The sequence below is a fragment of the Octopus bimaculoides genome, chromosome 28 (assembly GCF_046866305.1).
Source record: "Octopus bimaculoides isolate indiv1 chromosome 28, ASM4686630v1, whole genome shotgun sequence".
Classification (NCBI taxonomy): Eukaryota; Metazoa; Mollusca; class Cephalopoda; order Octopoda; family Octopodidae; genus Octopus; species Octopus bimaculoides.
Window position 1 is genome coordinate 21,279,797 of NC_142955.1, and position 25,208 is coordinate 21,305,004.

Below are 25,208 nucleotides of genomic sequence, written 5' to 3' on the forward strand. Positions count from 1 at the left end.
TGACAGGAAGGTCACTGGTTTGCCACCAGACATACATTATACATACATGCGCACATATATATATATATATATATATATGAGTGTGTGTGTGTGTGTATATATATATATATATATATATATATATATATACACATACATACGTGCATATATATTATATACACAAACATTATACATACATGCATGCATATATATATATATACATATATATATGTATATACACACACAGACACAAACATGCATATTTAAACACACACACATGTAGATACATATACACACAAACGTATATATATAATACACACAAACATATATACATACATACACACACATGTATATATATATATATATGTATATATATATATATATATATATACACATACATGCATATATATTATATACACAAACGTGCCTATTTAAACACAAACAAACATGTATATATATATATACACATTTTTTTTTTACTTATTTTCAGTGATTTGGATGCGGCCCTGCTGGAGCACCTCTTTATGTATATACATTCAAAAGTGAGTTCATATTCAGGTTTATAGCCTTATTTCTATACATTCCTAAATATGTGTGTATATATATATACACACACACACACAAAGAGAGTGTGTTGAGGAATGTTACAACACTGATTGTTAGTGTGTAGAATGCAATGTATGCGATGCGGGTTCGATTCCCAGGTGAAGCCATTTACAATAATAATAATAAGAAGAAGAAGAAGAAGAAGAAGAAAGAATAAGATTGAAGTTTAATATTTCTGGAAATATTTATTTGTCAAAATGAAAGAAAGCAAAAGATGGAATTCCAGGAATAATTCCAAAAACCATCAAAGAATTTTCTGAAACATCCAAACCAAGAACTTCATAGACTTCAGTTTCATAATTCCTGAGGAGTAAATATTTTGGATTATATTCAGTTATCAGGATTTCATTATCTTCAGGTGTTTCCCCTTCAATATGTCCAGGTATTTCGTGAATATTGTTTTTTATATCTGTTATATAAACACATTCACCATTTGTGGTTAAATGAAATCTTAGAATATAAGATTCCTCTCCCAAATATATTCTTTCTTTTATTCTTATTCTCCCCACCAAAGACTTTTCCCTGAACCATTCCACAAAACACCAATCTTTCCACTGTTCAACCGACCACAACTTCCTCTCCCTCCTCACAACAACAACATCACCAGAAGATGTGACCCCCACACCATCCACCCCTTCCTCTCCCTCCAACCTTCCCCATCTCCCCACCTTCCCCCTACACACTTCATCTTTACATTCCCCATCTTCAATATCAACCACATCCACATAATAAGGGTCAAAGATGTCCTTGTCTCTATCTTCTTGAGTCATGTCTCTAATATAATGACCACCACACACGAGTTGATTGTCGTTGTATTTAGAAATCCTTTTGTAGTATTTCTCAGTTCTGATGGTTTTTAAACAGCAGAGATCCCTGTTGAAGACCCTCATTTCCTTCCCAAAGGCGACAATGAAACATTCGTCTGTCCACCGACAAATGTCCAGTGGTTCTTCTTGTTGTTGTTCCTGTTGAAGTATGTCCGCTGTTGTTGTTGGTGTTCTGATTAATGTGAGACTTTCTCGAAACATCAACACACTCACATTCTCATCTAACTTAATTAGTTTTCTGTTCCGGTCCCTAATGTCCCCATAATCATAACAAACAGGTTCCTCGATTGCAGGAATGGAAAAAGGGACCATTGCTGTTCTATATGGAAGTCTCCTCACTGATATTTCATCAATTCCTGAATTATCAATCTCCGCTATGTAATTACCACATCTCACCTTTAATCTACCTTTACTAATTACTTCACCTGATTCACCTCTTCTTCCTCCATCTCCATCTCCTCCTCTGTATTCCAATTTATTAATTAATTCATTACTGAATATTTCCCCAGATGTAATGGAAGGGAAACAAAGACCAGAATCAAGATTTAATAACGACACAGATTCCAGAACCTTCACTTGGTCCCCATCAATCTTTATGCAATGACATTCAATCAATTCAATATGTTGACACCAGTAAATACCCCCCACTTTTCTCCATATTACACCATAAGGGACGAGACTTGTCCAAGCTTGAGATGTCTTCAAATCTTCTCCATTCAGTTGAAATATTTCTTTTCTTTTAGGAACCGTGGCCATTATGTGTTTTCCTTGTGTAAAACACACACCACCAACTAAACCTGCCACATTTCTGTGACATAGCAGCTCCCCGTCTTCATCGAATATTTTAACAGTTCCATTATTGGCTTTTTCACACACAACTGTCTTTCCTTCTTCAGAAATATCAAAATCTTTTACTTGAACAGCAAATTCGTCTGTTTGTAAACGAGCAACCGGGAACCTTTCTCGATTCAACATAAACAACCCTTCAACATACAATTCATTCTTTCTCGTCCTGGGGCTTCCAACAAACCTTGGTCCTTTACAGTCTATACTGGAGAGATATACTTCATCTTTATAAATTCTTCTATTTAAGAATATTCTCTTGTATTCCCCATCCTGGGTCAAACACAAAATGTTTTTATATCTGGATAAACCTAAATATTTCTTCCATTCACCATAAATGTACAAAAAACTGTCATCAATTGTCATCATGTCTTCACCACTAGAATAACACAACATGTAGTGTCTGACTGAATGTAAATATTGACCATCACTGTTGAAGAAAATGATGAATCTTCCGTTTAAGACAATGATGACATCTTCAGCAGTAACTTTAATATCCTGGATGTCATAATCATAATAATAATCTCCATCTTCGTTTCTCGTTATTAATGGTTCAGGTATGTCTATTTGTTTTATTTCCTTCACACTCGAATGTATTTCATCCATATCCACAAAATACAAATGACTTTCATCTCCCACTTTACTAAAAACCAGTTGATTGTTTGATAAAGAAGCCACACATTTATATTTATTTCTTGTTTGGTAAATTACCAACGACAATGGAAATTCCACTTTTAATGTCAACAGTTGGGGTTTATTATCATCAAAATAATCTCTATTCGAAATGACCAGTGTGTTTGACTGCCATCGACACATCTTAATATATCCATTAACATTGAATTTGATTGAATCCAAAAGTTGACCATCCAATGTGAATATCTTAATGTTTCCATTCCCCTTGTCCCATCCTGCAATCAGATTATTTTCAGTTATAACCAAACATTGAATCTCCACTGTTTTTTTGTCTCCCAAATGTTGAGGGAGAGGAATACGTCTGGCTTTATCAGAAACTGTCAGATCCTGTAGATATAAAGATGATGACAACATTTCACTGACAGAAATGTTTCTGGAAAATACATCTACCAGGTCGATATAATAATTAAGTTGATTATTTGTAACGAGATCATTAACCAACAAATTATGATCGTTTATAGCAAACATACGGCTTCTGTCTACAAGATACACAAACGTTTGGTCAATAGATCCACCGTAGAGATTGAGGGGACGTTTCACTTGGGACATTAAAACACTGGGGGCCATCTGACAACTGCCATGACCACCACCACCTATTCTAGTGTTGTACTGAAAAGCTTTTCTCTTAGTAACAATTAATAGCTTTTCTGTTTTCTTGTCTATTGATAATGATTTCACAAAATAATCGATCTTAATTGTCTTAATTGTTTCAACTTGATTATAATAATTGATGGCTAAAATATCTAAATGGGATGGTTTATCACAATAACAAACAATTTCACCTCCACCCATCTTACACACCCGTACATAAGGCTGCCCTAATGATACACTTCTCACTGTCTTTGATAGGTTTCCGATGACCCTTAATTGTTTCTGTAGGGGTAATGTGACACCTATTTGATGAGAATCCCATCGACATATATCCGTAGCTGTAGACGGCAGAGATAATCTCGACACAATGTCTCCTTCATTAGAAATGTATAACAAGCAATCATGGTTGATGTCGGACACCACCAACTGTCCATTTGCCAGATTACATATTTCGCCAATGACAAGTTTTTTGTCTTTCTCCTTTTCTTTGAGTCGTAGATTTAGATTTCTGATATAAGGATTTTTCAGGTGTAAACCACAGCCAGACGACCGGTCCTGATACTTGTAAAGAAGGACCCTGTTGAGTTGAGTGTCCGGTAGATAAACAGTCCCTTGGAAAACAGCAATGTGAGGGTGAACAGGGAAAGGCAGTTGCCACTGCCATTTCATTTCTCCATATATATCATAACATATCAGAATAGAGTGTCTCTTGAAGAGGACATAGAAATAAACATTATCAGAGTAGATGTGATGAGGGTAGCCATAGAATGGAAGGTATTTTTGAAAAAGTTCTTCACCACATGTGGAATAAAATACCATTTTATTTTTCCTTCCATCTAAGACTACAAAATTAATTGGAGTTGCAGCAATGGTGACATTACAATGTCCCAGAGAAATTCTTTCTATAATGTCAACTTTGTCCTCCTTGATCAAAAGGATATGGATCTCGTTTTTGTTTTCAGTGGTGGTCACAGCTAAACACTTATTTGATACAATATGACATATTTTCCTGTAATCAGTTTGGACCTTTATTAAAGGGCCTTTGCTTAGTTCAGGACAGTTGATATACTGAAGTTCTTTCTTTTCATGATAAAACACTAAAATTCTGTTTGAATTGAGTCTACAAAAGCAAGAAGGAATCTCAAGGAAAATTGAATTATTTTGGTTAATTATTTCTCCAGTCTCAGTGAATAATATAGCTTTATTATTGTTATAGGTTATTAAGATAGAAGATGTTGACATAGGTAGAATATTAGTAATATTGTAGCAATCCTCAATATCAATATAGTCTTTTAAACTGGGGGTATGTTGCTGGTGCTTATATGACTGCCTGGGCCAAAAGTCTTCATTTGTTCTAATGATATGAAGGACATCGAAATAATCGGTTACAAAAATGTTTTCTTTGCCAACAGAAATATGGCGGCATTTCATGCCAATTTCTCTTGTTGTCACAGCACCTATACCTGAAATCCGATAAATAATATGTCCCTGGAGGGCATAAAAATGGTTTTGGTACACAGTGATGTGGGTTGGGATGTCCAGGGAATTGGTACCAACCTCAAATAACTGCTGGCCATCCACATTGTAACAGGTAACCCTGTTAATACTGGAAAAGGATAATAAGAGTTTATTTTGTGCTCCTACAGCAATATCTGTAGGTATTTCTTTGGTGATGAATTCAGATTTTATTCTATTATCTTCCCAGTCAAAGATGTATATGGTCCTACCAAACATTTCTACACCTATAAGTGTAGAGTGTTCCAAGTAAGAAACCAAGATTAATCCTAACTGAATTCTTTTGATTTTAAAACTTAAAGGGTTGATAATAAGAATCGTTTTTCGGAAGGGGAGGGTGGCCAGAACTGTGTCTTGACTGATTCTGGTGAAATCAGTGACAGACGATGGGCAATGGACATCATTTCTGTCACCGTCTCTTGTCATACAACATACTGTCATACAATGGCGGGAATATGTAACAATCCCCGCTTGTATTGCAACAATATTGGATATTGGGTTGCTTAAGTCTTCACCAGATTCATCCATCTTTGCTTCCCTGGTTACAACTGGAGAAAGAGGCCGGAATTTGTTGATTAATTTCGGTGCCTCAATGGTTTTGTGTTTGTCTTGTAAAACATTTGTCTTTAAATAGTGTTTCAGGAACAATTCCAGTTTTCCAAACATAGTAAATTCTTGATTGAAATCGTATTTTTTAATGTCTTTCATCAAAATTTGTATTCTTTGTGTAAAATCGTTTAGAAAAGTATTTTCATCCATTCCTACATATTTTAAAAAAGTACATATTTTTGCACGAGAATTTTTCAACAAATTCATTTTGTCTTCATATGCATTAAACCTTGTATAATATACACGTTTATCCAAAATATTTCGTGTTAACATTATTTGCCTCTTTTCATGTTGTCCTTTTTGTCTTTTTTGTTCTGTTGTTGACTGAGATGAAGCTCGTTCCTCTGGCATTTTTCTCTTTGAACCATCATCTCTGTCATATTTATTGACAACTCCTTCTTCATACCTTTTTGTTGTTGAGTCCCTTAAAGCCTTTTTCTGAGGGATAAGTGTTCTTAAAGTATTTTCTGTCTGGCCTTCCATAGTGAATCTGTAATGAAATATAAGGAAAACATTCAGCTTTGTGAAAATATTCAAGTTTCAGGGAGATGATGTTTACTTCATTATTTGAAAAACACAAACAAAACATTTCTGTATTTCTGTCAGTGAATTAATCTTGTCTAATTAATATTTAAACAACTTTCTGTTGTAATAAAAATGATTAGAAATAAACATCTGGTTACAATCTATTTTAAGATGTATTAATAAGTTTCATTAATTACAGGGAGTCTAAATATTAGCAATAATTATATTCACTGGAAATGATATTTGCTCTCAACATCACAAAGTAATAGTCATGAGTGGCTTAGATTTATTTAACGATAATTAGTCAAGGAGATTCCCCTGCTCCAAAAGTACTCAATAACGAGACATTCCATGCTGTAGAGAAAATTAACTTTAATTGGTATACATGCTATATTATGTCCCAACACACAGCAATCATGTTCAAACTTCATTAACACGGAACAATTAGCAAAACATAGACTTTATGTTTCATAGACATTTGTCAGATACAAGACAGACTGAACATTTTGCTAGTTAGATGGAATATAAGTATTACTAATGATTATATGTCCTGGAAATGATGGGACCGTCATGGTTGGCTTGTTTCCATCATATTTACCTGGATTAAGAGATATCAATAAAGCTGGAGATGAAACTGGTTCTTAACCTGACAAATGCTGTAAATCTCTCAACATTCCAATATAATCCACACAATTATCATAGACAACATTGATTAAACTTGGAAAGCTTATCAAAAGATGGGCTTCCATATAATCACACTGATACACAGCATGTTGAGAGGGTCGTTATTATTTGTTCCTGATTGAGATAATAAAGATTGGTTAATGAATAAGCTTAATTAACGAAAAGTAGGTTCATCTTAATTATCTGTAATATGAGGGACAATGTTTGGGTAGCAATGAGAAAGATGTGTTTGTATGAAAAAGGGGTTTGGCAGGGGAAGTGTGTTTTGTTTTGTGTTAGGTGAGGAGATATAACTTGGTGTAGTTTATTATGAAGTATTGGGGGTTTAATGAGGTGGATTAGGAAATATTGGTGGGGTGATTAATGACATTCTGGTGACTCATCATCATCAGAATGATCCTCCACCTCCTCCTTGGTCTATAAAATAATGACTGTTACTCTATTGACCCCAGGAGGAATGAAAAGTAAAAGTGACCTTCTTCGAGATGTCAGCTCTTTGAATATACATGGACTAAACAACAACATATTTTTGGAAAAAGCTGGATAAGGCTATGTTGTTGTTGACAACAAATTTTATGAAGAGAAAACCAGATAATTGCAAATATTTCAACTATAAAATTAAATTGGAATTAATGTTTATGTTTCACATGTGCCATTCTACTTGGTTTATTTTGGGGAAGAAAAACCTACAAAAACTCTCATAATAATTATATTAGACTTTAATCTAATTGTATATGTATTTATATACACATACATATATATGAAAGAATATGTATAATATATACACAAAGATGCACATATGTATATTTATACATCCATATGTCCGTATGTATGTATGATCATCATCATTTTACCCCCAGTTTCCATGCTGGAATGGGTTGGATGGTTCAAAGAATATCTTGCCTGAAGTTACATTTTCTGGTTTTCTTTCTACAGCTGGATGCTCTTCCTGACACCAACCACTGCACAATGTGCACTGGGTGCATCTTATGGCGCCGTCACTAGAGACGATTGCCATGTCCTTGACAAAAGTAAAGGTTCCCCTCAATCTCTGGGTTTCACATATACCTTGGAAAGGAGGGGTTGAGTGTTGGAGAGAGACTCAGGGAGGCCCAGTAACATCCCTAGTTTCATTGGAAGAATGGTGAAGAGAAGAGATTTACTGCCATTCTTTGTCACAGCAATAAGATAGCAGAGTAAAAAGAAGAAGAGAGAGAGAGCTTGAGAGATGAAAGGTAGATACTTCTGCTAATTATTAATAAGTATATATATATATATATATATATATACATACATACACATATATATATAGACACACACATTTGGAATGAGATCCTGACTTTATCAAGAGAGGAGATGTATCTTTATTTTTCACATTTAATCACAGACATCTTTATTCTGATGTATAATTTTATATTTCATATTTGACTTTCTAAGATGGATAAATGTATGCTAATTTATATTTATAATTTATAATCTATAATTTTTAATTCTTAATTTTGTAAAGTTCAATTCTTTAATTTTTAATGTTTAATTTAACGCTTAGTTTTAAGGTGATGTAAAATTAGGTTGAGAATATTTTGAATAAGAACCTGAAGATTTGTTGGTAAAATTGTAAATCTTATGATTATACACACACACACACATATCATTACATGGGAAAATGCAAGCATGAAAAGTAATATTCTTAAGATTATAAACTCGGAAAAGTACAAGACAAGTTATTACACCTGTAAAAGTATAGGGGCAAACTATTACTTCAAGTAAAGTAAAGAATAAGAAACTTTTTACTTAAAATATTTTGGCAAAGAATGCCAGTTCTTCTAATTTATCACTCTTAGCAGTTCTCATCTTTTAAATTTATTGTACAAAACTGTTCAGTTAATTTGTAAGTTTGTCTAATTAGTCACTCTTTTCTGTATTTAAGGTAGTAAATTAGCCAAATTCTAATTAAATAAGTATAGTGTTATTTGTAAACTATAATAAAATAAGTTTTAATATTCAAAATTTTAATTTTAGCTGCAATATTTTTAGTAAAAAGTTTCTTATTCTTTACTTGAAGTAATAGTTTGCCCTATATTTTTCCAGGTGTAATAACTTGTCCTGTACTTTTCCATGGGCTATGGGGATACATTGGCTGCTATTTTTAGCGTGTCAAACGACCAGGCAGAGGCTCTTTCATTGGTTTGCTTGCTTGATGAGATTTTCTTTACAATATATGTATAATATGCATATATATCATCGGCAGAAGTTAGAGAGTAAGCCGTGTATTGGTGCTTATCAAACACAAATTTGTCCATTGTCACTCTGTAAGTTCTGACGAAATAACTTCTAAAATACAAAATTTTGTCAAAAACGTTAAGAGTAAACCCTGAGATGTGTTAAGACAGAGCTCAATAAATATGTAATGAATTCCTGTTGGGAGCAATAATATAATGAAAGATAATGGTGTCTAAAAGTAAAGGACATGAGAAATTAAAATCACGAGAAACAGTTTAAGGTGAAAAAAACAAACCTAACCCTCCCATAGCAAATCTTTCCTCCAAGTCACACTGCCTCGCTACTCCACCACCACCACCACCACCACACTATTCCACACTGGTCTTTCCCATCCCATTACACAACCCTCTTCTCGCACCACTATGTTGTATGTGTGTGGGTGGCTGTGACTTGAATGTATAACAAATATTTGAATGTATATGTGTAGGAATAATGCGTGTGTGTGTGTGTGTGTTGGATGTATACGAGTAAGTATGTAGTTTGTCTTGTATTGTGTCTGGTGATTAGTAACCAAAGCTAACAGTTTGGCTGTCTGTAGTTTGCTAGGCTAGAGAAAATATTAGCTTGCTTGGAAATAGAGCATCTGTCCATAGAAAAACTGCCTCAATGAAGTCTCAATTGACCGATGGGAGCAGAGAAAAGTGACCATTAAAAACGATGATGTTGATAGTCATGTGTATGCATGTATTTAATACCCTTTTTTGGGCTCTGAACAACTAATGGAGTTAAAAAAGTATCCATGTGACGATATACAGTGTGTTTAGGGTATTTTAAATCTGAAAGATCCCTTTCTCTCTACATGCGTAACCCCTGTCAATGTCTTCCACAGAGAAAGAAAGAAGTAGTTGAGGAGGAAGTAGAACAAAAATGATGAGAAATCTTTTGTCTCCTGTGAAAATATATAGACTGTATCAAATACATATTTGATATAGTCTATATAATGATATGAGAAACTAAATACAAATGCGAATGTAACTGTGTGCATGAATATACGTATTCTTTTAAATGTATGATGGGCTTCTTTCAGTTTCCGTCTACGAAATCCATTTGCAAGGCTTTGGTTGGCCCGAGGCTATAGTTGCAGACACTTGCCCAAGGTGCCAGGCAGTGGGACTGAACCCAGAACAACGTGGTTGCATAATGCAGGGAAACGGTTGTATAATCAAATACCTGCATACCTGGAGAACTATATTGCGCAGAAACAAATTGTAGTGAATGAAAATAAATGTCCAACCATGCTTCTTCTTGTTGACTCCAATTTTTTCAATCATATATTCACATATGACAGATGCCCAAACGCAAAACTGGAAGTACGTATGATATTACTACTGGATAGTGAGTTCCTAACGGAATATACCATAACCATATCTATAATATAATATACATATACATATATATATATATATATATATATATATATATATATAACGTGAGAGAGTTAGGGGTTGGGGGTTCAACCCACTAAGGGATAGTATCTATCCAGTATACTGCTGGGAATATATACCGCAGGAATTCGTACGAGTCTCTTTCCTAAACGGAACTATTTCTGATACACGCTGAATTGAAATTCATTAGGGCAAGAGGTTTTGAACTTACTGGCCGATAAATTTCTTAACGTCTTCTTCACGTGGTATTGATGTTCACATGGTCAAAATTAACGTGAGTTATTTAGACATTAACAAATTTATTAGAATATTTAGCTGAAGATCAGAATAGAGTATTATGTACTCTTAACTGTGAAACAATTGTACTAAATTAACTAAAGGCAAGTGTTTTTTACTCTTCTCTATTGTTTTTTGTTCTGTGTGTATCAAAAATATCGCTATCAATCTGGAGTAATAATTTGTAGTTTTGAAATCAGTAGTTCTTTGACTGCTATTTCTGAATTCTCAGTATGTTGGAGAAGCAGGTTACTGTCAATCCCTATATAGTTATGATTATAAATTATTTACCGAAGAAGGTTTTTTTCATACTGAGCTACCCGGCAGAATTGTTAATTATTAATTTTATTACTAATTGATGATTCCCTGCCCTGCATATCTATATTTTAACAATAACTCCAAGGTGGATGGTTATACCGCAGGAATTCGTACGAGTCTCTTTCCTAAACGGAACTATTTCTGATACACGCTGAATTGAAATTCATTAGGGCAAGAGGTTTTGAACTTACTGGCCGATAAATTTCTTAACGTCTTCTTCACGTGGTATTGATGTTCACATGGTCAAAATTAACGTGAGTTATTTAGACATTAACAAATTTATTAGAATATTTAGCTGAAGATCAGAATAGAGTATTATGTACTCTTAACTGTGAAACAATTGTACTAAATTAACTAAAGGCAAGTGTTTTTTACTCTTCTCTATTGTTTTTTGTTCTGTGTGTATCAAAAATATCGCTATCAATCTGGAGTAATAATTTGTAGTTTTGAAATCAGTAGTTCTTTGACTGCTATTTCTGAATTCTCAGTATGTTGGAGAAGCAGGTTACTGTCAATCCCTATATATTTATGATTATAAATTATTTACCGAAGAAGGTTTTTTTCATACTGAGCTACCCGGCAGAATTGTTAATTATTAATTTTATTACTAATTGATGATTCCCTGCCCTGCATATCTATATATATATAAATATATAGATAGATAAATATAATTAAGGGATCAGCAAATATTTGCTTCACCATATACCAAATTTGTATATAGATAGATAGATAGATAGATAGACATAGTTCCCATCATTCAAACATACTGTAAATGTCTTAGTACTAACAATTCAATTTAAATATCTGGTATATTTCCAAAGCTAGCCGTTCGGCAATTAGATACAGCTAAATTATTTACCAGACTAAAAAAGTAATACTGCAGTTATCGTAAGGTATTTATTCTGGGTTCAAATCCTGGCAAAGTTTAACAGCTTCTCGTATATAATTCACTGCTTGAAAATAAAATAATTTTCTATAAAACAGTATATTTATGTTTGAAATAGGTCTAATGCATATTTAACAAAGTAAATGCGTTACTAAATTGTTAATGAAAATAATTATCACAAAATGACTTACCAAAGTCAATAATTGTGTTTGAATCTCAGCCTGAAGTCTTCGTCTCTGAGTTCAGTTCGTAGCAAAGAGTAGCAGAAATGTAAAAATCACAAGTCACAAGGCCTATTTGTATGCAGGAAAAAGTGGGTGTTAACGACTCGAGTGTGTGTGTGTGCGTGTGTGTGTGTGTGTGCGTGTGCGTGTGTGTGTGTCTGAAACTAGCACACGATCTGCTATGTATTTGATCACGTAGGCAAATCGTAAGTCCTTGACACCAATTATAACAGTGAATACTAGGCATGTGTGTGTTTAGGTGTATATATATGTATATATGCCCATATATATGTATGTGTGTGTGTTTGTGAGTGTGCTAGGTTCCCACTACAAGTACAAAAACAAAAATACTTAGAAAAACAAATACAGACACATATATAAATGTACATACATTTATCTGTGTAGATAGATACGTAATATATATGTGTGTGCCAGAGGGTTTGCAAATCCAATGGGGGTCTTAAAAGACATGTTAGGATCCACAATGAGCAGAACTTACTTGCAGGTATTGGTAGTGCAAATCAGAGGTGCAATCTGTGTGGGTGTTTTTTCAAAACACTGTCTGGTTTAAAAAGCCACATCAGACGCCATGAAAGGGCTAAGGTGTAGGTGCAGGAGGTGGTCAAACTCTGTTTAAGGAGTAGACAACCACCACCATATCTATATATATATCTATATATACATAATATATTTGATTTGTGTGTGTGCTTCTGCTTGCAGTGTAGTGTATATTTATGCCATATGTGTATGTATGTGTCTATATATACATATACACACATATGTATAAATAATAGGCACAGCGTGGCTGTGTGTTAAGAAGCTTGCTTCCCACCCACATGGCTCTGGGTTCAATCCCACTGAACACAGAATGTCTTCTATTATAACTTTAGGTTGACCAAAGCCTTGTCAGTGGATTTGGTAGATGGAAACTGAAAAGAAGCCCGTCATATATATATATATATAAGGATTAGATCGTTATTTAAAATACTGATCATATCAAGTGGCCAGCATGGGAATAAAAACCTTATAGATAATAATTATTATAAAAATTAATAATTTTAATAAAATACACACACACACACACACACACATATATATCTATATCTATATATATATATATATATATATATATATATGTGTATATATATATATATGTCATCATCATTTAAAGTCTGTTGTCCATGCTGGCATGGGTTGGATGGTTTGACCAGGGTTGGTAAGCTGGAAGTCTGATTTGGCATAGTTTTCTACAGCTGGATGCCCTTCCTAATGCCAACCACTCTGAGATTGTAATCGGTGCTTTAATGTGCCACCAGCATGATTGCATTTTGCATGACACCCGTCTGAGCCATAACTGATTTTGATGGGTCTTCTTCTCTAGCAGAACATAATGCCAAAGTCTCAGTCATTGCTTCCATGAGGCCCAACTCTCGAAAGGACCTCAGCCACTTTGCCTCCGTGAGGCCCAATGCTCGAACATTGCTCTTTACACACCACTAACATCGGTCCCAGTTACACGACACCAACACCAGCCATGACATGGCTTGACTGCTCTTCTCAAGCCTAGCATATCACCAAATGTCTCTGTCACTAATCATTGCCTCTGTGAGGCTCAAAGTTCACCACTTTGTCCCATATCTTTCTGGGTCTACCTCTACCACAGGTTCCCTCCACAGTTAGAGATTGGCACTTCCTTACATAGCTGTCCTCGTCCATATGCATCACACGACCATACCAGTGCAGTCGTCTCCCTTGCACACCACATCTGATGCCTCTTATGCCCAGCTTTTCTCTCAAGATGCTTACACTCTGTCAAACATGCACACTGACATTGCACATCCAGCGAAGCATACTGGCTTCATTTCTTTCAAGCCTATGCATGTCCTCAGCTGTCTCAGTGCATGTTTCACTGCCATGTAGCATAGCTGTTCACACACAGACATCATAGAATCTGTATTTCACTCTGAGAGAGAGAGAGAGAGAGAGAGGCCCTTTGTTGCCAGCAGGGGTAGGAACTCTCTGAACTTTGCCCAGCCTAATCTTATTCTCATAGTTATGCTCTCGGAGCATCCAACTCCACTACTAACTTGGTCACCCAGATAACGGAAGCAATCTACTACTTCTAGCATGCCCCCCCCCCCCCTTGCATATTTTCAGCGTTTATTGTACCCATGCATCTTCCACATACAAAAGCTAGTTTCCCATTTAACCTTCCTCTGCTATTGCTGCACCTTTTATATGACCAAAGCCTACCCTCGGTGCATCTTATGAAGTTTCTAGGGATTTATGATTTGTATGCCTTCCTACTTACTACGACTTTGGTGTTTGCTAGGTTAACTCTAAGTCCCTCTGATTCTAGACCTAGTTCAGATGATTCAGCCTTAAGAGCAAGGTCCTTAGCATAGAGGAGCTCCCAGGGGGAAGCCTGTTTTAACTTGCTCTGTTATTGCCTGGAGGACTATGATGAACAAGACGGGGGCTGAGGACCACTCCTTGATGAACCCTTACTTGTACCCTGAATTCTTTGCTGTACTCATTGCCCACCATCACCTTACTGGTAGCAGCCCTTTAACAAGGCTTGTACAGCTCTCACCAACCACTTGCCTTTCCCTAGCTTTCGTACTGACCACCAGATAAGGGGTTGGAGGACACTGTCAAAGACGTTCTCTGAGTCAACAAAATCTAAGTACAGAGGCTTGTCTTTGGCGAGGTATTTCTCCTGGAGTTGCACTACCAGAAATATAGCAACAGTGCTGCTCCTCCCTTACGCTATTGCTGTTGATGATGATGATGTTGCCAGGGGTCGACGATGTTGCCGGTGCTGTCGTTGATGATGTTGGTGGGGCCCTTGGTGTTGGTGTTGGGCGGTAGTGGTAGGGGTGTCGTTTTCGTCGACACGGCTACCATTATTCATGTCCATGCCGGTGCCTCTGCTATGGACATTGCTGCTGCTGTTGGTGCAGCCAATATAGTTTGGTCTGTTACTGCTACAATGGTATCATCAACACCGCCCCCTACACGTCCAGCAATAACGTCGCCACCACCACCCCACCTTTGCCAACACCAACATCATCGTCGATGACAGCACCACCACCAACAACAGCAGCAGCAGCAACATCGGCAGACTTGAAAATGCCAACACATGTAGTAATACTACCCATGCAACCACCACCTCCAGTGACACCACCACCACCACCAACAGCTCCTGAACCAGAAGCGACGCCATCAGCAGCAACAATAGCTGCACCAACGACAGCAGCAACATCGAAAACTAAAAACGCAACAACAGCAACAGTAGGTACGACACTAGCTGCACGCATCCAAGGAAATACATTGGATGCACGGGAAGTTCCTTTAAGAAACGTCTTTCCAACCATAGATCCTCCTTCAGGGTTCCGAAAAGAGATATATAACATCGCTGGCCAGTCATATCTGGCAACTGGAGGAAGATGGAATTCCATACTCGGTATCATGGAAAACCCTCCACCGTCTGAGTCCGTACACTGCAAACTATGCATAGCCGAATGCATGGAAATCCTGAAAAACTCTTGCATACCGGAGACCGTACTGAACCCCAAAACAGACTTTTGGGTCGCGCTTGATAGATAGATAGATACAGAGACAGGGAGACAGACAGATAGATAGATAGATAGATAGATAGATAGATAGGGAGACAGATAGGTAGATAGATGGACAGACAGATAGATAGATAGATAGATATGTTTCTTTATTAGCCACACAGGGCTTAACATAGAAGGGACAAAATACAAATGTAGAGTTTTTCTTTTCGAGGGGGAGCGGAAAAAAAAAAAAGTGGGGACAACGATGGAAAAGAACACCGCAGAACGTTTGGGGTATTTACAAAAAATATGAAATAATACAGAAAATTCCCAATAAATGGGGAGGTTATCCGTGGAAAGAAAAACCTACGAAAAGACCACAGTAACCTCGGTCCTTAGTGTCACAGTTTGTTAAATAAAATTTCTTTTATTTATGCAAGAAACGTAAGTAACTCTGTTTACAAAATTTTAAAATGTTTTATAGAATCATGGTCAAGGTGGCTTCGTCATTTATACGTGCCATTCTTGCTACAGGTATCCATCTTTTTTCGAAACATTTGCTAGACAACACTTGCCTCTCTACTCTCACCTTCCTTTTCAAGTGATACTTGAAAAAGTTGATGAGAGATTGACCAGAGAGGAAAGTGTTTGTCTCTAATCCTTTCAGACGCATCCACCAGATGCATTCTTTCGCCATAGCCACAAGCACGATAAATACAGCTCTTCCTTCCCGTTTAAAGGAAGGAGGCGTGACAATATTGACGATAGATAGATGGACGGACAGACAGATAGATAGATTAGATAGATAGATAGATAGATAGACAAACTGGGAGACAGACAGATAGATAGATAGATTGTCAGACATATAGATAGATAGATAGATAGATAGACAGGCAGATAGATAGATAGATAGATAGATAGATAGATATACCCAGTTGGCAGTAATTTGAGGCAGATTAAGCTTCTATTTCTACAAGGTCAGGATTGCATCTTAAATTTCAATTCTTGTTTGAATAAGACTTTTAATTGTCATTTCATAAACGTAATTAATTAAAGGCCTGAAATGAAGACTGTGAGACAAACATAGTACGCTAGAAATAGCAGTTAAATTACATTTATAAAACCGTTCAATGTAGCATCCCAGGATGACCGCAGTCCAATGAGTGAAACAAGTACGGATATATAAATTATAAACTGGTGTGTGTATTTCTACTTGGTTGAGTCCTAGAATAGAATCCTAAAATGTTCTCCTCATTCTACCTTGTTATACATATGTCATAGATACACAGATATATGTCCACAAGCAGATAGACGTACACACGTCTTGTGGGATCCGGGCAAAGGCCCCCTAGGAAAAAAGGGCCTCGGACAAAAGCCCTATGGTTGTATTTTTTGGTCATTTTCTCGTGTTTAGAAACTTTACTTGAATACCCCCGAATCTTTAGGTGATTTTCAACGAGGACATAAAGTTAAGCCTACAAGGTCTCTCCATATGCTAGAAATAACAGCAAAATCTTACAAATATATATTTTTTTTATTATTTCACGAAACAAAAACGGAAATTTCGGTTGTAAAAAAATATTAGGAAAACTTCCGCCCGTCCGCCCCACCATTTCCTCCCAATTTTGTTTATTTTTGATTTTTTTTTTTGCCAGAAACCTCCGTTTTCGGATACAGAGGTTCCAGAAAATTGCCAAAAATCGGCAGAGTAAAAAGAAGAAGAGAGTAAGAGCTTGAGAGATGAAAGGTAGAGGTAGGGGTAATAGGGGCATGGCAGTAGGGACTCAAGGTCTGAGAGTTGACACTCATCAAACAAGTTCTTTGGTGGTCTGGGAATTTATCTCCAAAGAACCAGTTTGATAAATGCTAATAAACGAAACTTTGGGCTCTTGGGTCACTCTGTTACTTCTGCTAAATACTAATATATATATATATATATATACACACACACACATATATATATACACATATACATAGACACACAGGTGTAATTATATGAATATACCTTCACATACCCATGTATAAATGTTTGTGTCTGTGTATGTATATATATATATGTTTATAGACATGAATTAATGAACAACAAAAGAAGATGAGTTCTGTAATCACTTCCATTAGCTTCCAGCTGTTTCTGCTACAGGAAGCAGTGAACTTGAGCTGAGTGTGTGTGTGTGTAGGTGTCTTTGTATTTGTTTATGTTTGCAATCTGTTTTAAGTTGCTCCAAGCAGACACATCTGTCAACCAATCACCCCCACCTTGGAAGACATGGGAAATAAGAACTTTTGTTCTTGCAAAATGGTTTTGGGTGAGCAATAGAAAGGCTGTCTGTTTCTAAAACAATGCTGCAATAATATATTCATCTAACCCATGCTAGCATACAAAATCAGATGTACAATCAAACATAAGTAAACCCATGTTTATACATTCATATACTCCCATGCACGCATAAACACACGCACACACACGTGTGTGTGTGTCCATTTGGTGTTAGGAAGATTATCCAGCTGTAGAAATCTTGCCAAATCTTTCATTGGAGCTCACCAATGTCCTCTGGCTCACTGCTTCCTCTTCAACTGTCCTACCCATGCCAGTTAGGGAAAATGGATGTCAAAACCTTTATAATACATCAGATGATGTATTTTCTTTTCTCTGTTTTCCCTCTCATAATTTTGTTTTGTTTCTTGCCAGGTTCTTGTGAGTCCCACTCAGTCAAGTGCATGGCTACACTCGATGAGGGTCACCAATCCTCACCTGGTTTCAAGCAAGAGAATATTTCACCAAGTTCTTCAAACATGAACAGCAGAATGGTTGGATATGTTTTCTGGTGGAACACTGCAAACAAAGGACACTGTTTGTGTGACGTGACGTTTGTTTATAATTAGCAGCTGATGACAAGACAAGGGGACACGGGCAGACATGTGCACACAGACAGACTCACACACACACACACACACACACATACAAGTACAAATGTAGATATGCACACATGAATATACACACACACATATATACCATAGGATTTATCAGTTCCATGTACAAAACCCACTCACAAGGCTTGGGTCAACCTGGAACATTAGAAGAAGTTACTTCTTTAAGGTGCTGCAAGGTGGGACTGAACCTGAGACCACAAGGTTTGGAAGTGAATTCCTTAACCTTACAGCCATGACCCAATCTTCTTTTTTTTTTTTGGTGATATTTTGAAGATAATAATAATAATAATAATCCTGAAATTTTAGGTGTGGGGGCTAGTCAATTGCATCGACCCCAGCCCCTAACTGGTTCTTATTTTATCAATCCCAAAAGGACAAGAGGCAAAGTCCACCTTGGCAGAATTTGAACTCAAAATGTAAACTTGTAAGAAATGATGCAAAGCATTTTGTAACGATTCTGCTTGTTCATCACATTAATTAATTAATTAATAATAATAATAATAATAATAATAATAATAATGGTTTCTTTTATTTTTTTTAATGCAATGAAAATGATTTCAAGTTTTGGCACAAGGCCAGCAAGTTCAAGGAAGGGGCCAGTCTATTACACTGACCCCAGTACTCAGCTAGTACTTAATTTATCAATCCCAAAAGGATGAAAGGCTAAGTCAACCTTGGTGGAATTTGAATTCAGAATGTAAAGATGAACAAAATGCTGCTCAACATTTTGCTTTGCATCCTGACAGTTCTGCCAGCTCTTTGTTGTAGTAGTAGTAGTAGTAGTAGTAGTAGCAGCAGCAGTAGCAGCAGTTTTGGTAAATAATAATAATAATAATAATAGACACCGGGGAAGTTTAACATGTGAGTACGATAAATCACTGCTCCGAAACTTATCCAAAAACATCGGAAATAAAGACATCGCATGGAGCCAAAAAATAGCTGACAAAGGGTTGGACTATACCCGAGTAAGTAATACTCATTGAAATTTATTTCTATTTTTCCAAATATAATGATGTATTTTAACTTGATACCTCCACTACCCGAACAGCGATCGTAAACACACGTGTTACATCAAAATCAGACCATCTTCGAACCCCAAAACACCATGTACAAAAAAATTACAAACAGATTAAATAACACCGGTATTATTCCACCCAAGAATAACAACCGAGAAGTACGTACTGTAAGCTTGTTATGAAAAAAGTACGAAGATATGAACGTGCAAAACAATCTGACAACAGAAATAAACGAACCAGTACCCTACGAAAATGATAACCGTCAAAATAAAGGGCCGGACGTTGTTCTGCATGTCCCGCAAACAAAACCAAAACGGCATAAATGGACACGTGAGGAATACATTTCGATCCTACACGCCTATTTCACAGCAGTGCTCTACCCAAAAAATGAAAACGCAACAACACATACATATAAAATGCACTACTGGGTACTGCACACATTCTACGCAAAACACTTTCAATACAGTAAACATAAGAGCACCACAGCAAACCACAGCACATACCCAAGGCGCACAGATCTGTGCTCGGTAGTGAAGTGAAAGCACGTTATAAAAATAAAACTACTGAACAATAATAATAATAATAATAATAATAATCCTTTCTTACTATAGGCGCAAGGCCTGAAATTTGGGGTTAGGGGACTAGTAAATTACATTGACTCCAGTGCATAGCTGGTACTTATTGAATCAACCCCAAAAGGATGAAAGGCACAGTTGACCTTGATGGAATTTGAACTCAGAACGTAGTGGCAGATGGGTCTTGATAATAATAATAATAATCAATAATAATAATCATAATAATAATGGTTTCAAATTTTAGCACAAGGCCAGCAAGTTCAGGGGAGCAAGTAAGTTGATTACATCGACCCCAGAACTCAAAAGGTATTTATTTTATCGACCCCGAAAGGATGAAGGTTGATGTCTGCAAAATTTGAACTCAGGACGTAAAGACAAACAAAATACTGGCAAGCATTTTGCCCATCATGCTAACCATTCTACCAGCTCACCACCCAAATAATAATAATTAATAATAATAATGATGACGATGATGATGATGACAACCCTACCTTTCCTATTTTGTATCCTTCATATGTCCTTCTCTTCTTTTACTTACATCTCTCTCTCTCTCTCTCTCTCTCTCTCTCATTCACTGTCTCCTTTTAAATATCAACTTCAACATTTTAGTTCCCTTCTTTTATATAAACATGTATATATTATGTATGTATGTATGTGTGTATATATATATATATATATATATATATATATATATATATATATATATATATATATATTGTGTACGTGTATATGTATATTATGTATGTGTATGTGTGTATATATATATATATATATATATATATATATATATATATATATATAGATATATATATTCCTTTAGTCTTGTACTTGTTTCACTCATTTTACTGTGGTCATACTGGAGCACTGCCTTTAGTCAAACAAATTGACCCCAGGACTTATTCTTTGTAAGCCTAGTACTTATTCTATTGGTGTCTTTTGCTGAACTTCTAAGTTACAGGGATGTAAACACTCCAACATCGGTTGCCAAGCAATGTTGGTGTGACAAAAATAGAGGCACAATTACGTACCTATTTGATTTCTTAGCTTCTATTTCTGTAAAATTGATTTACAAATTTTGAATTTTCCATGAAACATAAAAATCTAAAACTTTTTGTCATTAAATAGAATTTACATTTTCTTTCTTTAGAATTCATCAAATATTTTTGAGATTGTTCAAGAAAATATGAACTTTCTCTTCTTGTAAAAGGATTTGAAATCCTGGACACATTTTTTATAGTTTATAAAACGGTAGGAGGAAATAAGCACAAATGTGAAGAGTGTGTGTATATATGTATGTATCTCTCTCTCTCTCTCTCTCACTTTATATATATATATATATATATATATATATATATATATATATATATATATATTCTTTCCATCATTTAATCATGCTATAAATGTGTTAGTACTTATTGCTTAATTAAAATATCAACTTCATTTCCTAACCTAGCTGATCCCCAAATAGTTAAAATATGTTCCGGACTTAAAAAGAAATACTGGTGCTCATATGATCAGTTAAATGCATGAAGGCAATGCTCCAGCATGGACATCGTTCAATAAATAAAGGAGTAAAACACATCAGCCACACATTACATACATAACTTGAAATCTCCCCACCACCATGACCACCACCATCTAATCTGTTAACCTATCTCTCTATAAATGTCACACCCCCTCTTCAATTATTATTCATGTCTTTCTCATCCACAAATCTACACTTAAAGAAAGAAAAAAACCATCACTATTCTATTTCTCAACCAAATTGATAATTCCACAGAAATCTCCAAGAATATTTCTAAATTTACCTAAATATAACATAGATTATTCCTTCAAATACAATATTTAAATGTAATTTATAAAAATATATCAAAAATATAATGTTTTTGAATTTAATACAATGTTTAACTTTTATAATATCAAAATACAATTTATAAAGTTGAAATATGAAAATTATTTTTATAAACTGAATATTTGAAATGTAACAAATATATTTGTTTAAAATAAATTAAAATTATGGTTTCTGTTGTTGATGTTTAACTGAAAGATCATTCTTATCTAGTCACCCTATGGTCAGACATTCTATCCATGACTCCACCCATAGATGTTTTTAGGGGCATTTTTTGGACTTTGTTGTTGGTTTTGTAATTGCAGACAATGTGAAATAATTCTCAGAAGCCATCCATCTGGTAAATAATATCGAAGATGGTGAGAAAACATATTTAATGCCTTGCACATTAAAACGGTTGATGTAGGAAAAAGATGTGCTGAGAGAGAAAATGTATGTTGTCACCAAATTGTTTAATATTTAAACAATTCTTCTTGTTTGCTTCAAGATATAAAATAGAAATGAAATCACCAAAACAATTCCATTTATATTCAAAGATTAATATTAAAATAAAAAAAAATCAGTTAAAAAAATTTCATTGATTGAAAGAAGAAAAAGATCAATTAGTAGAGTCGTTAGTATTTATACTGACTCTTTGTCTGCTGAGTTCAAATCATGCTGAGATTAATTTTGATTTTTATTATGCAAGGGTTGATAATTAAAATGCCAGTCTGAGGTGGTGGTCACATGGAATTATATATTTGACAAGATTTCTTGTAGAATTTAATGTGGTTCTTTGTGATCTGAGTTCAAATCTTTTTGTTGCCTCCCTGGGTTGCAGACTTAATCTATCACCTTTTTCAACACCATCACCTGGCCCTTGGGATGCTTTTAGCAGAGGATTTCTCTGCTGTATGCATTCATGTTAGGTTTCTTGTTTTGAGAATGTCTTTCTTCCATTCACCACTCTCACAGACCCTGGAAAAATAAAGGGCCATTGGCAGGGCCCTTCTCCCTGTCTAAGCTTTTCAAAAAATAAGTTTACAAAAAACTAACAATTAATTTCACTTGAGAATTAGAAATCCACTGTAAACTACCTAAAATTGTGTATCCTTAGATGAACATATCCATTCCTTTAATTTCCATCAAATAGTTTTGACATAGTTATAACCAAACTATATTTTATATTCTGGAAATGAAAATTTTTACTTGTAATGTAATGGTGTAAAATCTTTGAAAAGTTTCTAGTCTAAAAAATACTGCCTGAAAATAAAACAAATTCCAATATAAAAGTTTCTGTTTGAAATAGTTCTAATAAAGCTTTAACGAAGTGTGTTAGCAAATTGTGTCTTAATTAAAATGATTACCTGAGTCAGTGATGAAGTCTCGATCTGCAGCCTGAAGTCTTTCTCTCTCTCTGAAATATCATGCAAGAGTGGCAATGATGTGACTTGTGTGGGGCAGTTAAAGCTATATTTATAATCTACCAGGAAGAAGTTTCTAGATACCTGGTGGGTGTTACCTTGTCATGGGTATGTGTCTGTTGTAGTGTATAGGTATATGTGTATATATGTTGGTGTGTTGTAGTATATGTTAGCCAGATTACATCGACACGCCTATCTCACATTACCACAGACTGATACCCTCTCCCCACCTCCCATCCAATTCTACATTCTCTCTTTCTCTCTTTACATCATCTCCAACATTGCCACCACCACCACCACCACCACCTCTCCATGCATTTCCATTCAAGCGTTTCATGTTTCTGAACCAATCATATTCACTTATTTTGCCTTCTTTCCTTATATGGAAAAATCCCATCCTCAATATTTGAATTTGTATAAATACATATATAGCCACACACACACACACACACACACACACGCATGCACACACACATACACATGTACATTCATATACATATAAACATGTACCTACAAACACACCCATATACACACACACACATACAGGCATACCTTTTCCAATGAGTTGTAGTAACCCTAACATCATATACAATAAGCTCATTATAATAATTATTATTATTATTAAGAATCTTTAGCGTACTGGACAAAATGCTTAGTGGTATTTCACTCATCGCAACGTTCCGAGTTCAAATTCCACCTAGGTCGACTTTGCTTTTCATCTCCCCAGGGTCAATAAAACAAGTAGCATTTGCGTATTGAGGCCGATGTAGTCGACCGTCCGCTTCCTTACAAAATGTCAGGCCTTGTGCCTTTAGAAGAAAGGACTATTATTTATGCAGAGAAGGACTTCATCGTTAATGCGTTGGACATTGAATGTATGCGCGAACCAAGGAAGGAGAATGCTTTAGAGTAGCTAACCCTGATAGGAATAACAGCCAAATCTCCTTCTAGTCAGATTCTATTGTTATAGGAATGTATATATGTATGTATTGAGCCAGTGACAGAGACCTCTGTATGGCTGTTAAATCACAAGAATTCTCCTGTTTTGATCTGAGCTTTGTGTACTAAAGATCTTTCAAGTTTAGATATTTTCTAAATCCCTAAGTTCCACACATTTGGCAACAACGGCTGCATCTCTTTTCATTTCTTGTGTTAGCATTTTATCTGACAAGGGATCTGTAAGAAACCCTTTAATTGGTTTGGAGAGATTAATATGCTGATAATTAAATGCCCTTAAATACACCACACACACTGTCCATATACATATACATCTATGTATGTGTGTGTCTATCTGCATGTTATTGCATATATGTGTATGTGTCTATATCCGTGTATATTACTTTGTGTGTGTCTATATCCGTGTGTGTGTACATTTATCTCCGTATGCTACTGTATCATCATCAACATCATCGTTTAATGTCCGCTTTCCATGCTAGCATGGGTTGGATGATTTGACTGAGGACTGGTGGAGCCTGAAGGCTACACCAGGCTCCAATCTGATTTGGCAGAGTTTCTACAGCTGGATGCCCTTCCTAACACCAACCACTCAGAGAGTGTAGTGGGTGCTTTTACGTGTCACCCGCACGAAGGCCAGTCAGGCGATACTGGCAACGGCCATTCTCAAAATGGTGTA

General features: G+C 35.6%; 2 protein-coding genes across 6 annotated transcripts in view; one reads left to right on the forward strand and one right to left on the reverse strand.

The window, feature by feature from the left end:
* Positions 1-25,208, forward strand: part of LOC106882288 (uncharacterized) — a 56,062-nt gene that overhangs the window by 9,955 nt on the left and 20,899 nt on the right. For 3 of the 4 annotated variants that reach the window (XM_089344839.1, XM_089344840.1, XM_089344842.1), the window contains exon 3: positions 470-521. The gene's annotated coding sequence lies outside the window, so the exon portion shown is untranslated. Of the gene's footprint in view, positions 1-469; positions 522-835; positions 968-25,208 lie in introns of those variants that run through there. The other variant, XM_089344843.1, reaches the window with a different exon arrangement.
* LOC106873774 (uncharacterized) lies at positions 745-23,719 on the reverse strand. 2 transcript variants are annotated; one of them, XM_089344837.1, is made up of 2 exons: positions 23,519-23,719; positions 745-6,153 (listed from the first exon to the last, which is right to left on the reverse strand). In XM_089344837.1, exon 2 carries the CDS (start codon positions 6,144-6,146, stop codon positions 771-773), a length of 5,376 nt encoding a protein of 1,791 aa, XP_089200963.1. In that variant the 5' UTR covers positions 6,147-6,153; positions 23,519-23,719; the 3' UTR covers positions 745-770. The 2 variants fall into 2 exon arrangements, with proteins under 2 accessions (XP_089200963.1, XP_089200964.1); XM_089344838.1 differs by lacking the exon at positions 23,519-23,719 and adding an exon at positions 12,209-12,442.

Bases quoted from the DNA above. Each gene is read 5' to 3' on its own strand.
- LOC106873774 (XM_089344837.1), bottom strand. From the start codon at position 6,146: ATGGAAGGCCAGACAGAAAATACTTTAAGAACACTTATCCCTCAGAAA.